The sequence below is a fragment of the Suncus etruscus genome, chromosome 10 (genome assembly GCF_024139225.1).
Source record: "Suncus etruscus isolate mSunEtr1 chromosome 10, mSunEtr1.pri.cur, whole genome shotgun sequence".
In the NCBI taxonomy this organism is placed as follows: domain Eukaryota; kingdom Metazoa; phylum Chordata; class Mammalia; order Eulipotyphla; family Soricidae; genus Suncus; species Suncus etruscus.
Genome location: NC_064857.1, coordinates 55,296,424 through 55,311,696, shown reverse-complemented (window position 1 = coordinate 55,311,696; position 15,273 = coordinate 55,296,424). Strand labels below are relative to the sequence as shown.

The window sequence follows — 15,273 nt, the reverse complement described above, 5'->3', positions numbered from 1 at the left end:
CAAATCTTGGATCCGTGGGGCCAGGCTTTGCTGTTGAAGTGACTGATTACACGAGTCATGGCTTTTTTAAACTATTCTGTGGAGATTATGACAACTGATTCTTGAATCCAGCACCAGTGTGTCCCTGTCATTTCCATGGTAAAGAAGGTTCCTAGAGCCACCATCAGACCTCATGTGAGACTCTAAGTCTGTTTCCCCAACCTTCCAGAGGTTTCCTTGGTTACTTGTGACTAGGGCACCTTGACTGCGACAAGGATACACAGGCTCTCTGTACCCGTCCATGACCCCCCACTCACCAGCCACTTACCCATCGCCCCTTACCCACTTACCCACCCACTCATCCACCTGTCAACCCATCACCTCCCACCTTCACCTCTCACCCACCCACTCACCCATCAGCCTTCACCCACTTACCCACTCATGACCCTTCAGCCCTTGCCCACCCATTCACCCACCCATCACTCCTATTCACTCCCACCCACTATTCCATCTACTCACACCTATCCACTCCCACATATCCACCCATTATCCTCCTTCACTTGCACTCACCCACCTAATCCCCATTTACCCCCACCCACTCACTTTCATTCTTCCACTCAACCACCCTCCTCCTCACCCACCCACTCACACATTCACCCTCCACTCACCCACCCATCCAGCCACCATTCATCCTGTCACTATCCATCCACTCACTCACATTCATCCACCCAATAACCATCCATCTACCCACCCACCAAACCACATAAACCTTCAGCCCTTAACCACCCACCATTCATCCATCTATCCATCCACTCACCACTATCCATCCCCTCACTCACCTACCAATCCATTCACTATGCATCTATCTGTCCACCCACCCATCCATCCACCATTCATCTAGCCACCATCCAGCCACCCATCACATTCATCCACCCAACAACCATCCATCTATCCACCCACCACCCACCCACTCACTCATCCATCCATCCAACCATCCACCATTTATCCATCTACCCATCTACCTATCCACCATCCATATATCCACCCATTCTCCCACTGCCCATCTATTCACCCACTGACCCACTATCCACCTATCCATCCACCCCCACTCATCCACCCAACCCACCCATCCACCTATCCACCATCCATATATCCACCCACTCTCCCACCACCCATCTATTCACCCACTCACCCACTATCCATCTAACCAGTCTACCCATTCATACATCCAGCCACCCAACCACCCATCCAGCCACCATCCAGCCACCCACCCACCATCTGTCCACCTATCCACCCACTTATTCACCTATATATAAACCACCCACCCACTCACCAGCCATCTACCTACCTATGTACCCATTCATCCACCTACCTACTCACCCACCCACTCACCCCACCCACTCACCCACCCTCTGTTTACCCACCATCCCCACCATACCCCTCTGTCCCCATTAAATGACCCAGAGCCTCCGTGTGCCAGCTCAGCATGGCCTGTGGCCAGCAGAGACTCTGAACAGGCTGGCCGTGCTCCTGCTCTTGCTGAGATGGTTTATGTCTGCAGGTGGAGGAGATGAGAGTGGGAGCAGGACGTGGGCACCCCAGGGTGGGGCACTGTCCTATGAGTGTGCCTTCAGTGTGGGACGTAAGATTGCAAGCTGGGCCATGGATGCCAAAGCAGGACCCTCCCTCCTCTGCCGCTAGCTCAGCCCTCCTCTCTCCCTGCAGACCACTACAGCTGTACCTCCGGCCTGGGCTCTGCGCTGCCCCTGCCTCCCGTGCTCACCTCGATGCCCACCCAGTGCCATGAGCTGCAGCCATCTGGCCATGCCATGGGTTATGGGGTGGCTGTGGACAGCGGGGCGGCTGGCTACTTCCTGCCCAACAGTGGTGGAATCCGGCCCAACGGCGCTCCGGCCCTGGAGAGTCCCCGGATCGAGATCACCCCATACCTGGGGCTGCATCCACACAGCCAGTTCCTGCAGGACGTGGAGACTGAGGACGTGCTGCCCAATGCCCGGCGCTCCCCAGCCACAGCCACCCTGCACCTGCCCCAGCTGGACACTTACCGGGACCCGTCGTGCCTGAGCCCAGCCAGCAGCGTGTCCTCCCGCAGCTGCAACTCCGAGGCATCATCCTACGAGTCCGGCTGCTCCTACACCTATGCCTCCCCCCAGACGTCCCCCTGGCAGTCACCCTGTGTGTCCCCCAAGACCACAGAGCCTGAGGATGGCTTCCCCCGTGGCCTGGGCGCCTGCAGTCTGCTGGGCTCCCCACGCCACTCACCCTGCCCGTCACCTCGCGCTAGCGTCACCGAAGAGAGCTGGCTGGGCCCCCGTGGCTCACAACCCCCATCCCCCTGCCCCAAGAGGCGGCTGGGCCTGGACGGCCGCCCACTGCCCTCCCCACAGGCCTCGCCCACACCGACCCCACAAGGCTCCCCTCGAGTCAGCGTCACAGACGATGCATGGCTGGGCAGCGCCACGCAGTTCACCAGCTCAGCCATTGTGGCAGCCATCAACGCCCTGAGCACTGACTCGATGGACCTAGGCGAGGGCGTCCCAGTCAAGGCCCGCCGCACCTTGGAGCCTTCCGGCCCTGTGGCCATGAAGGTGGAGCCGGCGGCTGAGGACCCAGCCTCTCCACCTGCGCTGGACTTCGTGCCCGAGGAGTTTCCCACCTTCCAGCACCTACGCAAGGGCACCTTCTGCGACCAGTATCTGGCAGTGCCGCAGCCACCCTACCCCTGGGCCAGGCCCCGGTCCCCGGCGGGCTATGCCAGGTGAGTCGAGAGAGGCCTGGTTTGATGGGGCCCTCAGCTGCGGGACCCTCGGGACCCCAGGCTTCTAGCAGCTCACACGTCCCAGGGTGGTGCCTGCTTGAGTATCTCTGAGCACCCTCTGGGTGGGGAGAACCCTGAGCTGGATCATAGTGGGGTGGGAACCTGACAGCTTTGCAAGGAGCCAAGGCCACTCATCAACGTCCTTGAATCCGTCTCCTGCAGAGGCTCAGATGGGGCCTCGCTCTGGTTGGTCCCTGAGGGCCACTTGTGCCCAGACAGCTCCTTAGAGACACCTTCCTCCTTGGCGACAGCCTGGGTGCTTCCAGCTGTGTCCCTTTCCAGGCAGTGGCCACATCCCAAAACCGCTCTGCTTCCCAGTCAGTGCTCAGAGCTGAACATCTGTCCCAGCTGTGGTCACCACCCCTGGGCTAGTACAGCTGTGCCTGCGTCTCCTGTGTCTCCCTCTCTCCTGTATCTCTCTCTCTTTCTCTGTCTCTCTCTCTGCTGCTGCTGCTGCTGCTGCTGTTGCCTTTCTCTCCTGCATATCTCTCTCCTGAATATCTCTCTCCCCCCTGTATCTCTACTACTTCTCTCCCTTGTATCTCTGTGTCTCTGTGTCTCTCTGTGTGTCTCTTTGTCTCTCTCTGTCTGTCTCTGTCTGTCTGTCTCTGTCTCTCTCTTTCTCTCTCTCTCTCTCTCTCTCTCTCTCTCTCTCTCTCTCTCTCTCTCTCTCTCTCTCTCTCTCTCTCTCTCTCTCTCTCCCCACCATCCCCAGAGGCCAGGCTCACCTTTGACCCTTTCCTCCTGCCTGTCTCCTGGAACAATTCCCCTTCTCTGAACTCCTTAGCTGATCTCCCTCCAGGAGGGCTGCAGAGGGCTATGGGGTCTGGGCGAGGGGGCCTGTCAAAGACCTGGGAAGCAGCCCCCTCGAAGCCAGGTGGGAGCCACTCCTGCAGGCTCAGAGGCCGCAGTAGAGCCATGGAGAGGGAGGAAGGCAGCACCTCTCCCCCGAGGCTGGGCGTGTGCCCCTGAGGTGGAAGCAGGTGGCGTGTGCATTTGCGCAGCAACCTCAGTCCGCCCTGTCTGGGGACTCAGTTCTCACACATGGAGCTGGGAGACGATAGGCCGGGTCTAAGGCTGACAGCACCTGACACCTCCCTTAGGAGAGGGATCTGAGCTGAACTATCCTGGCCCTATGAAAGTGTCTGGAAGCCCAGTGCTACTGCTGTCTGGATGCTGCTCTGAGGGAGAGATAACGGGGTGTCCCTGAGATGAGGGGTGTTCCTGTAAGATGAGGGGGTGTCTCTGAGAGATGAGGGGTGTCTCTGAAAGATGAGGGGGTGTCCCTGAGATGACAGGGTGTCCTGTGAAATGAGGGGTCCCTTAAAAGCTGAGTCAGTGCTCCTGGCCTCTGTCAGGCAGATCTGCCTATTCTGCTCGTGTCCCAACCTGCTCTGAGGACAGTGTTGGTACCTGGTCATGTCCCCCACTGCCTGTCTCCTTGGACACTCAGCTTCAGGGTTCTCAGGGATCTGCTGAGCTCAACTCTCGGCTGCTGTCCGTGTTCTCAGCAGGTGTGTGGTGCTTTGTTTCCCGCCACAGAGCCCAAACACAACCCAGTGCTCAGAGCCTGGGTACCGCTGCCCTGCCTGGCCTATGTGTCCTGGCCCTGATGTATGGCATATGCACGTCCTTGCCAGCAACAGCACATGGCTCTTTGGGCCCTGCTCCATGGCACACATATGTCTTGTCTCACATAGCACACGTGTGTCCTATAGCCTGTTCACACATGTCCTGCCCCATAACATGACACAAGAATGTCCTGGCCTGTTATGTGTCCTGTAGTGCTGAGACTAAGGGGTGGGTCGGGGCCTTCACAGTCCTCAGTGGGCACCAGGTCAGTTTTCTTGGGGGCCACAGCTTTTGCCCACCAAATGTTCTGGGGCTTCCCATCCATGTGGTCACTAGCGTGGGCAGGGTTGGGGCCAGGGTCATGCCCAGAGGATGTTTATCTGGATCTTGCTGTCCTGGGCTGCCCATTCAGTGTCCCCCACTGCTGGGAGTTGCCCATGTGCTATTTTGTTGAGGTAGCAGGTGCGAATGAGTCTCCTGTCAGCGTCTTTGCCCCCCATCCCTATGGCCCTGCAGCTTAGGGTCCACAGTAGAAGGTGGTAAGTGAGGTGTAGGGAGGCCCAGTGCCAGCCGCCGCCTCAGCTCTATCCCTGTGGACTCATTCCATTCTGGCCAACAGCCCCCTCCAGGCCTGGACCCTACATGAGCTCATGGGCAGAAACTTGGGGGGCCCATAGCTTGTGGATATGGGGCAGGAGGACCAGGATGGCTGGAAGCCTGGCTGTTCCCTCCTGACTGCCACAGCCTGAGGACAGGCTTGCTGCCCCTGATTTGACAATGAGGGACAAAGGAGACCTGCCCAGGGATCCATCGAGGACACAAGGGCCACAGCCTGGTACTGGGTCACACGTAGCTGCGGTACTGAGCTGGGTTGGCCAATGCGAGCAGCCTTTGTTCCAAGGGCTGTCAGCTTGCTGGTGTGGGCCATGGCTGGTGCAGTCATGACTGGTGTGGCTGTGGCTGGTGTGGGCCAAGGCTGCCATGGCTAGTGTGGTCTGTATCTGGTGTGGGCCATGACTGGTGAAGGCAAAGGCTGATGCAACCGTGGCTGGTGCGTCCATGGCGGGTACAGATGTAACTGGTGTGGGCTATGGTTGGTGTAGGCATGGTTGATGTGGACCATGGCTGGTATGGGTCGTGGCTGGTGCATGTTGTGGCTGATGAGGGCTGTGGCTAGAGTGTTTTGTGATTGGTACAGGCCGTAGCTTTCATAGAGCCTCTCCCTCACAAGTGCCCAGGCCTTTGCACCTGGGCTCACTGCTGAGAGGGCGGTGGGCATGAGACAGGCTCACTGAGTGAAATTGGACACGTGGCCATGAACCTGAGTCAGAATGGGACTGTTTGGAGGCAGCGCAGCCTGACTCTGAGAAAGGGGTCTCAGCAGGCCCAAAAGCACAGGTCTGTGCTGGGGATATCTCCACCCTTGCTCTTGCAGACACTGGGGGAGGGCCCAGGGAGGAGATGGCAGCTGAATCACCCAAGCAGAGCGGGAGCCACCATGTCTGGTGGCCAAAAGAAGCGCGTGGCCTAGCAGTATCAGCCATTGCCAGCACGTGGTTCAGCAGCAGGAGTTCGGGCCCCAGTGGTGTTTCAGAGACAGGAGAAGACAGGAGCAGGAAGAGAGAGAGCAGTGACGGGTAGAAGGAGGAAAAGAAGGAGACACTGCAGGAGAGGTGGAAACTTTGGCTGGGGCAGAGAGAGGGATGACAAGTAAGAGAAGGTAGGAATAGTAGGAATTAGGACAGTGACACAGAGGAGCAGGACGGCAGCAGAGGGGTACGGGGGACAGTGGGCATGGGAACAGGGGGTAATAACTGGTGGGATAGTAGCAGGCAGATATTGTAACACTGAAGAATAACAATGGGAGAGAGTAACAGTGGGGAATAGTAACAATGGGGGAGAGTAACAGTGTGGCAATAGTAGCAGAAAGGTGACAATAATCGTGGGGGATAGTAACAGTGAAGGTAGTAATAGTGGGGGAAAGTAATAGGAGGATAGTAGTGGGGGTAGTGACAGTGGGGTAGTTACAGGGGAATAATAATAGTGGGGCAATAGTAACAGAGGGTGATAGTAACAGTGAGGGAGAGGAGGGGACAATAACAGGGGGATAGTAACCTTGGAGTACTAACAGTGGGGGAGAGTAATAGTGGACTCTGATCCCATCCTAGGGCAATGGCGATGGTGTGAGGGATGGTCCTGGGGCTATTCTGGGACCCCCTCCCCTCCTGGCACCCTTTGCAGGGGTGGGTCTGTGAGTGCCCCCACCTCCAGAAGGCTTGGCTTAAACTCTGGCTGCTGGTGTGAGCCCCATACTGTGCACAGCTGGGACAGCTGTGAAGCCTCCCCAGGGCAATAGGACCAAATGCCTCAGGCTGGCGGCCTTCCCTGCTAAGCCTGGCTGGGTCAGCTTCTCCTTAGGGACCCTCTGGCCATCCTTGCGGCCATGCTCAGGCTGACTAGTGGCGGCTTCACTGTTGGGACCGAGGGCAGGGGAGGCGTGAAGGAGGGTCCCGGTGGTCCACCCTCTGCTGGCCTCACATCTGCCCTTGCCCACAGCCCGGCTCTGCCCGCCCTGGACTGGCAGCTGCCTGCCCACTCGGGGCCCTACGAGCTTCGCATCGAGGTCCAGCCCAAGTCCCACCACCGGGCCCACTACGAGACCGAGGGCAGCCGCGGGGCTGTGAAGGCCACGGCTGGGGGACACCCCAGTGTGCAGGTACGTGTCTCGAGCTGCTCAGTCTTCAGCCTTGGGGGGACTCAGCTGATGCTGAGTTGGAGCCCTGAGTGCTGAGAGGGGCTGAGGGGGGGGGGTCCTGTGTCCTGGGAACGGGAGATACACAGCTAAGTTTCCATAGGGTCCATGCAAGGTCAGAGGTCTAGCTAGGAGCCCCCTCATCTTTACATGGGGGGGGGGCCTGCTTTAGATCTGAGCCTGGTGGTGGAACAGACCTCCGTAAGCCGGAGAGAGGGTCAGTGTTCTGGCCCAAACTTGTCTTTTTTTTTTTTTTTTTTTTTTTGCTTTTTGGGCCACACCAGGTGACGCTCAGGAGTTAATCCTGGCTATGCGCTCAGAAATTGCTCCTGGCTTGGGGGACTATATGGGAGGCCAGGGGATCAAACCAAGGTTAATCCTAGGCTAGCGTCATGCGAGGCAGATGCCTTACGGCATGTGCCACCACTCCGGCCCTCTTTTAAGAGGTTTGTGGGGGGCAAGAAGTAATGGGGGGGTTGTGGGGACCTGGGAGTGTGAGGGGCTAGGATTTTCAAGGACCTGGGGGTTTGTGGGTGTGAGGGGTCCCAGGAGGTTCAGCCAGCATTGTCAGGGAAGCCAGGGTGGAGGCAACGTACAGGCCAAAGAGGCGGCTTGGCTCCAGCAATCAACCGCCCAGATGGGCTCCAGCATTGCCTTGATTGGGGGGGCGGAGACTTTCTCCTGCCGGCCAGTTTGACCTTTTCTGCCGGTAATTCCTGGGAGCCCTTCCCGCCTGCCCCATAGGCCCACAAAGAGTCCTGCTGGGCCAGCTCAGCCCTGTGACCACGGGGGCAGGGAGGGGTGCTTGCTATAGGGGCAGGAGAGCTCCCCCACTCCTGCAGAGTGGAAGTGTGGGGGTAGACACGAGCTCAGAGCTTGCTCCTGCAGGGGCCGGGCAGAGGAGGGGCTCTCAGCCCCCACCTGTGCCATCCCCAGTAGTTTTCAGACCTCGCCCTGGTGAAGCGAGTTTCCGCTCGGCCCACCCCAGCACAGGTGGGTGGGCAGTTGAAAATGGGGTTTGGGGCTTTACTCCTGCTTGGCTGGGCATTCACATAAGGCAGAAGTCTGCATCCCAAAGGAAGGATGGTGCTGGGCAGTGCCCACCCTCCTGCCCCTGCCTCAAGACCCCCTCCCTACAGGGGGGACTCTCAGGGAGGATTTTGCACCTCCAGACTTGGTCCCAGTTGCCTGAGGGACACGGGTCAGGCTGCAGGGAAGAGGTTGGGCCACACCTCATTTAAGGGGAGCAGGGATGAAGCTGGAGGTCAGAGGTGGGACTTTGGGGCAGGGGTGGGGCTGGAGGGCAGAAGTGAAGCTAGGGGGGGCAGGGGTGGCACTAAAGGGCAGACATGATGCTGGAGGTCAGAGGTAGGACTTCCGGGCAGGGGTGGGGCTGGAGGGCAGGGTGAGGGTTCAGGCAGGGATGAGGCTGGAGAGCAGGGGTGAGGCTGGAGAGTAGTAGTGAGGGTCCAGGGCAGGGGTACAGCCACAAGGCAGGGGTGGGGTTGGAGGGCAGGAGTGAGGCAGCAGAGCAGGGGTGAGGCTGGAAGGCAGAGGCAGGGGTGGGGCTGCAGGTCTTCTACACTGCTCTGGGTACCACATGGGGTGGGGTCAGCTGACCTGGCCAAACCTCCTTGGTGCTTCCAGCTGGGCCAGGGTGGTTTTCCTGTGCAACAGTGAGAAGAGGCTCAGGCTCGGGGGTTTCAGGTGGTGCTAGTGCACAGCCCCAGGGCTGCCCTGATTGTCCTGTGATCACCCCCAGGATCTGCCTGTGTGTGTGCCAGGAGCTGGAGAGACAGTACACGGGGCAGGGTACAGGGATGTGGGGATATGGGGTGTGGAGGGCTGTAGGGCTGCATCAGGACACCAGTGCCCCGACCTGGTTCGACCCATTCATGCTCCCTGAGCAGAGGGTCCCCTGGTCCCGTGTCTGCAGTCCCAGGTGCGGCTCAGTTACGGGTCACGATGCGATAACATCATGGGCGTGAATAATGGATCGGCCCTGGGCTGGGCGGAACTGTCATCTCACAGGATGAAGACCTCACGGGGCCACTCACTTAGGGGGACATGGGACCCCATAGAGACACAGGACACCTGGCAGCAGTGGAGTTGGTCGTACCCAAGAACGTCCTGCCAGTCCCTCAAGTCCTGTCCCCAGGCTGTGACTGACATTGGCCCATGTTTTCACACCCACATCACAGCGGACACCAGGAACTGCTGCTCCTGCTGTGACCCAGTCAGGTTGGGTCTAGGAGTGGCCGTGAAGGCAGCTCTGTCATGCAGAGTCTCTGCTTCCATGGGCAGCCCCATGCCCAGTACCCTGTGCCTTATGCCCCACACCCCATGCCTGCTGGGCAAAGGCTTCCAGGGAGCCCAGAGTAGGTGAGGAGGAAACATCAGTAGACCCCACATTGGAGTCCTGGCTTCCAAGAGCGGCCCACTCCACAGAACCCCAATGACATCAGCCAGGTCAACCTGGGACTTTTGTGAGCCTGTACTGGGGACACAGTCATGGGAGACGTGCTCTAGTGCCACCTCCTCACACATGAGGGACAAGGGCCACCTCATTCCCTGATGTCCTGGAATGCATGTGACCACTTGTGCTAAGTGTGTGTCTGAGGTATGAGTGTGATTGTGCAAGTGTGTCTGAGGTGTGTGAGTTTTTAAATTGTGTGGATGTGTCTGAGGCATCTGAGCGTATGAGGGTATATCTGAAGTGAGCATATGCTTGTATGTCTAAAGTATTGGCCTATTTAAGGTCTATGCAGGAGGATGTACACATAGGTCTGAGATGTGAGTGTATGAGTATGTAAGATGTATGGGGTGTGGGGGTTTGTCTGAGGTGCATGGGTATCTGAGGGGAATGTTGTAGTTTCTGAGGTACACAGAGGGTGTGAGATGTGTGTGGTGTGTCTGAATAGTATTGTTTGAGTTTATGTGAGATGCAAGTATGTGCAGGTGCATCTGAGAGGTGTGGATATGTCTGAGGTATGTTTGGTGTCTGAGGTGTGCGTGGTATGTGTCTGAGACGTATTTTGTGTGTGTGTGATACGAATATGTATAGGTCCTGTCTAAGTTATATTGCATCGGGAATCTGCAGTGTGAATATGGGGGTGTGTCTGAGGTGTGAGCGCAAGGTGCGTCTAAAGTGGCTGTGCGTATGTCTGAATTGGGTGTAGGTATGGATGTGTGTATGAGGTGTGTATGGGTGTGTCTGAAGTAAATGTGGGGGTGTTTGAGATGGGTGTGGATGTTTGAGGCATGTGTGATTATGTCTAAGGTGTGAGTTGTGTGGGGTGTTGGAGGGTTGGATAGGTGTTTGTCTGAAGTGTGTGGGTATGTCTGAGGGATGAGTGAGTGTTTGAAGTGTGTGTATGTCTGAGGTGTGAGTATGCAGGTGTGTCTGGGGGATGAGTGTGAACCCTCATGGTGAGTGTGTACTTGCCTTCACATGTATGGGGACACATGCAAAAGGATGGGTGTCCCCATGGTGGATAGCGCCTAGACTCATCACGCCCTGCAATGTCAGCCTCCCTTAGCCTCCAAGGTGGCTTCCATGCAACTGTCTGCAGGGATGAGAGAGGCTGTCACGGGCTGGCAGGCCATGGGCTGCCTGCCCCGTAGGTCACCCTTGGCCTGTTGCAGGTCTCTTTGTCAGTATGCACCGGACGCCTGTCAGTGGGGGAGGCAGGGCACCGCCATCTGCTCTGGCCATGGGTACCGTGGGATTTGCCCCATAAATAGATGGCTGGGCTTTGTGTCCTCCTTCTAGGGTGGTCATGTGGGGAACTCAAACACTTGGAGGTGCCCTGGCCAGGGGATAGCAGAGGATCTAAAGCACACATGTGTACAGCATCAGGCGTGTTCTCGTGTGTGCACAGTATCAGGCATATTCTCACAGGTGGGCACATACTTTATATATGCCACAACCTAACACACGCACATCACAATAATACATACTCGAAACCACACTCACCGCACAGTTCACATATGCATGATTTGACTTCAGCAGGTGGCACATAGGGTGCATAGCATCACTGTGTGCCGTGTGTAGCGTCATTGTGTGCCATGTGCCATGATGTGCAGTCTGGTCAGAATGTGCCATGAATGTGTCATGTGCTATTTGTGGTCACCGTGTGCCATGTGCGGTCAACATGTTCCAGGTGCAGTCAGCAGGTTCCATTTGTGATCAGTGTGTGTTATCCGTCGTCAAAGTTGTCTTGTGCCATGTGCGGTCAGCGTGTGTTGTGTGTAGTCGGTATGTGTGCCGTGCCATGCTCAGGCCATCTCTCCCGTAGCTTCACGGCTACATGGAGAAGGACCCGCTGACACTGCAGCTCTTCATCGGCACTGCAGACGAGCGGCTGCTGCGGCCTCATGCCTTCTACCAGGTGCACCGCATCACAGGGAAAACGGTATCTACCACGAGCCACGAGGCCCTGATGTCCAACACCAAGGTCCTAGAGATCCCGCTGCTGCCAGAGAACCACATGCGTGCCATGTAAGCAGCCACCAGGGGCTCACCACTGAGTCGGTCCACCCCGTACCTGGTTGCCTCTCTCCACGCTTCTGACTGCAGTGGGTGGGGTGGGAATGTAGAGGCCATGCTCAGAGGGCTAGGGTTGCCCTGAGGGGCTGCCCAGGTGGCTGGCTGCACAGCGGGTTGTGAGGATTGAGGGTCCTGAGGATGCTCAAATCTGGGGTTCCTTTTAGGTTCCTCTTGGTACCCACAGGGGCTCCCCATCCTGTGGCTGGGGGAGGCAGGTCTGTTCCAGAGATGTTCTGAGACCCCCAGGCCCCATCCCAAGCAGGGCTGTGACCATATATTACCACAGTTAGCTGTCACAGGGCCGGTTGCAGGGTGGAAGTTCATGGGCGTCAGCACTCACTGGCCAACCCACTGCCTCACAGCATTGACTGCGCTGGGATCCTGAAGCTGCGGAACTCGGACATCGAGCTGCGCAAGGGGGAGACAGACATCGGCCGCAAGAACACGCGAGTGCGCCTGGTGTTCCGAGTGCACATCCCGCAGCCCGGCGGCCGCACGCTGTCCCTGCAGGTGGCTTCGAACCCCATCGAGTGCTGTGAGTGCCTCTTTATCCCTGCGCCTGCCTCCAGCCAACACCCCCATCCCTGCAGCTAAACCCCACTCAGGTCCTTGGCAGGGAGACAGTGTGTCCAGGAGAGGGGGCGTGTCTGGAGATGGGCGTGTCCCGCAGAGAGCTGCATCTGTGTCTAGGAAAGGAGGCGTGTCCTGAGGTGTCCTGGTGGGTGTGTCTGGGAAAGGGGCGTGTCCCAGGGTGTTCCAAACCGGGGTGGGGAGTACCCAAGAGAGGGGAAGTCTATCCGTGTCCCCCACTATACTCGTACCTGAGCCTCCTGATTGTCCTATGGCTGCCACAGACCCACTCCACCATTGGGGTACACTCAATCTCCTGGGACATTACAGAGTCCCTGCCTCAGGTAACCTCCAAGGCCAAACCCCTAATACTCTCATCATGTGGCCTGGCAGCCTGTCGTTTTGCTTACCTGCAGCCCTTGAAAACAAGACACAACCCAGAGCAGAACCCCAAGAGCCCTCTTCCAGCCCCTCGCCCCCCAGGGCATGCTGTGATGGGTCCTGTACAGAGGCCCCAGGGTCACACCCAGCAGAAGCCCCCAAAACTGGGCTTGCCGGTGTGCACATGGACACATGGAGCCGTCTGAGTCCACCGGCCCTCAACGGTCCTCCCACTCCACAGCTCAACGCTCAGCCCAGGAGCTGCCCCTGGTGGAGAAGCAGAGCACGGCCAGCTGCCCTGCGCAGGGCGGGAAGAGGATGGTGCTGTCAGGACACAACTTCCTGCAGGACTCCAAGGTGGTGTTCGTGGAGAAGGCGCCAGGTACGACGACCGGTTGGTTCAGCATGAGGGGCTGCACCTTCCTCAGCATAGGCAGGCTGCAGTCCCTGGGGCAGGTTCAGCCAGAGCAGCCACGGACCTCATGCAGGGCCCTCCCCAGGAGGCCAAAGCACAGGGCCAGGGTCAGCCCACCTGAATGTATGTGTCTGCCTGTTAATGTGAGTTTGAGTGTGTGTCCACCTGCCAGTGTGTGTGTGTATGTAAGTGTGCTTGCCCACCTGAGTGTGAGTAGTATATGCCTGCCAGGGCTGTGGCATTGGCATGGGCAAATACAAGCAGCCAGCATGCAGAATTGTGAATCTGCCTTCTTTCTGGAAGGTTCCAGGGTTTGTTTCTTTTGTTTGTTTATTTTGATTTTGTTTTTGTGTCACACCCAGCAGCACTCAGGGGTTACTCCTGGCTCTATGCTCAGAAATTGCCCCCAGCAGGCTCAGAGGACCATATGGGATGCCGGGATTTGAACCACTGTCTTTCTGTATGCAAGGCAAACGCCCTACCGCTGTGCTATTTCTCCAGCCCCCAGGATTTGTTTCTAAAGCTAGCACCTAGGGCACGAGCCAAGGCCCTCTGGGCTGTCATACTGGGTGTAGGGTGGGTGACCCTCTGGGCTGTCAGACGGGGATGTGGGGTGAGACCCTCTTGGCTGTCATATGAGAGTGTGAGGTGACCTTCTGGGTTGTCATATAAGGGTAGAGGTGATCCTCTGAGCTGTCATACAGGGGTGTGGCAGCAGGGTCACCCTCTGGTTTGTCCTACACTGTTGTGGCTGCAGGTACAGTTCGGCAGTGCCTCAAGGAAAGGACATTTCCTTGAGATGAAGTGGTTCTCTGAATTGCTGGATCCCACTGTAGGCAACCATATAATGCAGCATGATTTGGTGCCATTTGCAGCAGACTTAAGAACCTCCTTCCAAATGTGTTTAAAAGCTTTTAGGGGAACTTGGTGTCTTGCAATTGAGCACGTAATAGGGGACAAGTTTTCCATCAGAGGAACTGGCTGGACATCATAACTGGGTTTGGCCACTTGGAGGGACTGACTCCGAGGTAATGTCCCCTCTGGGCCATGCTATCATGCATGGGGGACTGGAATGCTGCTCTCCCTGTGGGGACTGTGTCGACCTGGCCTATGTCACAGGAGACCCAATGATGAGAGCCTGGCTGAGGCACCAGCATGGCCCTGGTGTCCAGCAAAGCATCCAGGTCTTGTAATGGCAGTGAGACACAGGACTTGGACAGTGAGGACATCCGGGGCCATGATGACAGAGCTCAGGGACCCATGTCCATATATGTCTGAGCAGACTTCACTAATGTCCATGCCCTTCAGGCACACTCCTACCCTGTTACTCACACTCCTGTCCTGTCATTCACACTCCTGTCACTTGTATCCCTACCCATCACTCACACCCCTACCCTGTCATGCACACACCTGCCTGTCACACCTCTGCTGGTCACTCACACCTCTACCTGTTGCTCACACCCTGCCCCATTACTCATATCCCTGCTATCAATAACACTACTACCTCTATCTCAACTAGTGCGGCTCTGCCTTGAAGTTCTGTCTTTGCACAGGTACAGTGCCAGCAGGGGATTCCCAAATTTGGCATTTCTCCCTGATCCCATAACAGAGTGAACTGGAGGGGTTACCAGACAGGGTTGCACCAAGGACTGCTGACGTCTACTCTCCTAAGCCTCCTGCACACCCAGATGACAAATTTCAGTCAGTAGCTCTCTAAACACAGACCCCTAGACAGCAGGATTCCCCAAATCCCCTCACACAGCTGGTTCCTGACACTCAGATCTCACATACACAGCTGGATCCAAACCCCAGACCCCTACACAGCTGGATCCAGACCCAGATTCTACACACAACCTAGGGCCACACACACAAGGCTAGATCCTGACCCCAGACATCCCTCACACAGTTGGATCTAGACCCCAGACCCACACACACAGCTGGAATCCTGATCCTAGATCCCCCTCACACAGCTGGATCCAGACCCCAGATTCCACCCATACAGCTAGATCTTGACCCCAAGCCCCCACACAGCTGGATCCTGACACCAGACCTCCATATACACAGCTGAATCCTGATTCCAGACCTCCATATTCATAGCTAAATTCTGACTCCAGACCTCAAACCCCCACACAGCTAGATGCAGACCTTTCACTGATTTGCACCAGCGAGTCTGACAGGACACTGCCCAACACCGAGGGGCTCACTGAAGGAAGGGC

General features: G+C 57.2%; 1 protein-coding gene across 1 annotated transcript in view; it reads left to right on the top strand.

Moving 5' to 3' along the window:
• Nucleotides 1-15,273, top strand: part of NFATC1 (nuclear factor of activated T cells 1) — a 46,439-nt gene that overhangs the window by 5,571 nt on the left and 25,595 nt on the right. Inside the window, exons 2-6 of the mRNA XM_049781750.1 lie at nucleotides 1,705-2,758; nucleotides 6,947-7,106; nucleotides 11,441-11,643; nucleotides 12,054-12,226; nucleotides 12,884-13,024. Coding sequence (XP_049637707.1) covers nucleotides 1,705-2,758; nucleotides 6,947-7,106; nucleotides 11,441-11,643; nucleotides 12,054-12,226; nucleotides 12,884-13,024 — 1,731 coding nt within the window. The remainder of the gene's footprint in view (nucleotides 1-1,704; nucleotides 2,759-6,946; nucleotides 7,107-11,440; nucleotides 11,644-12,053; nucleotides 12,227-12,883; nucleotides 13,025-15,273) is intronic.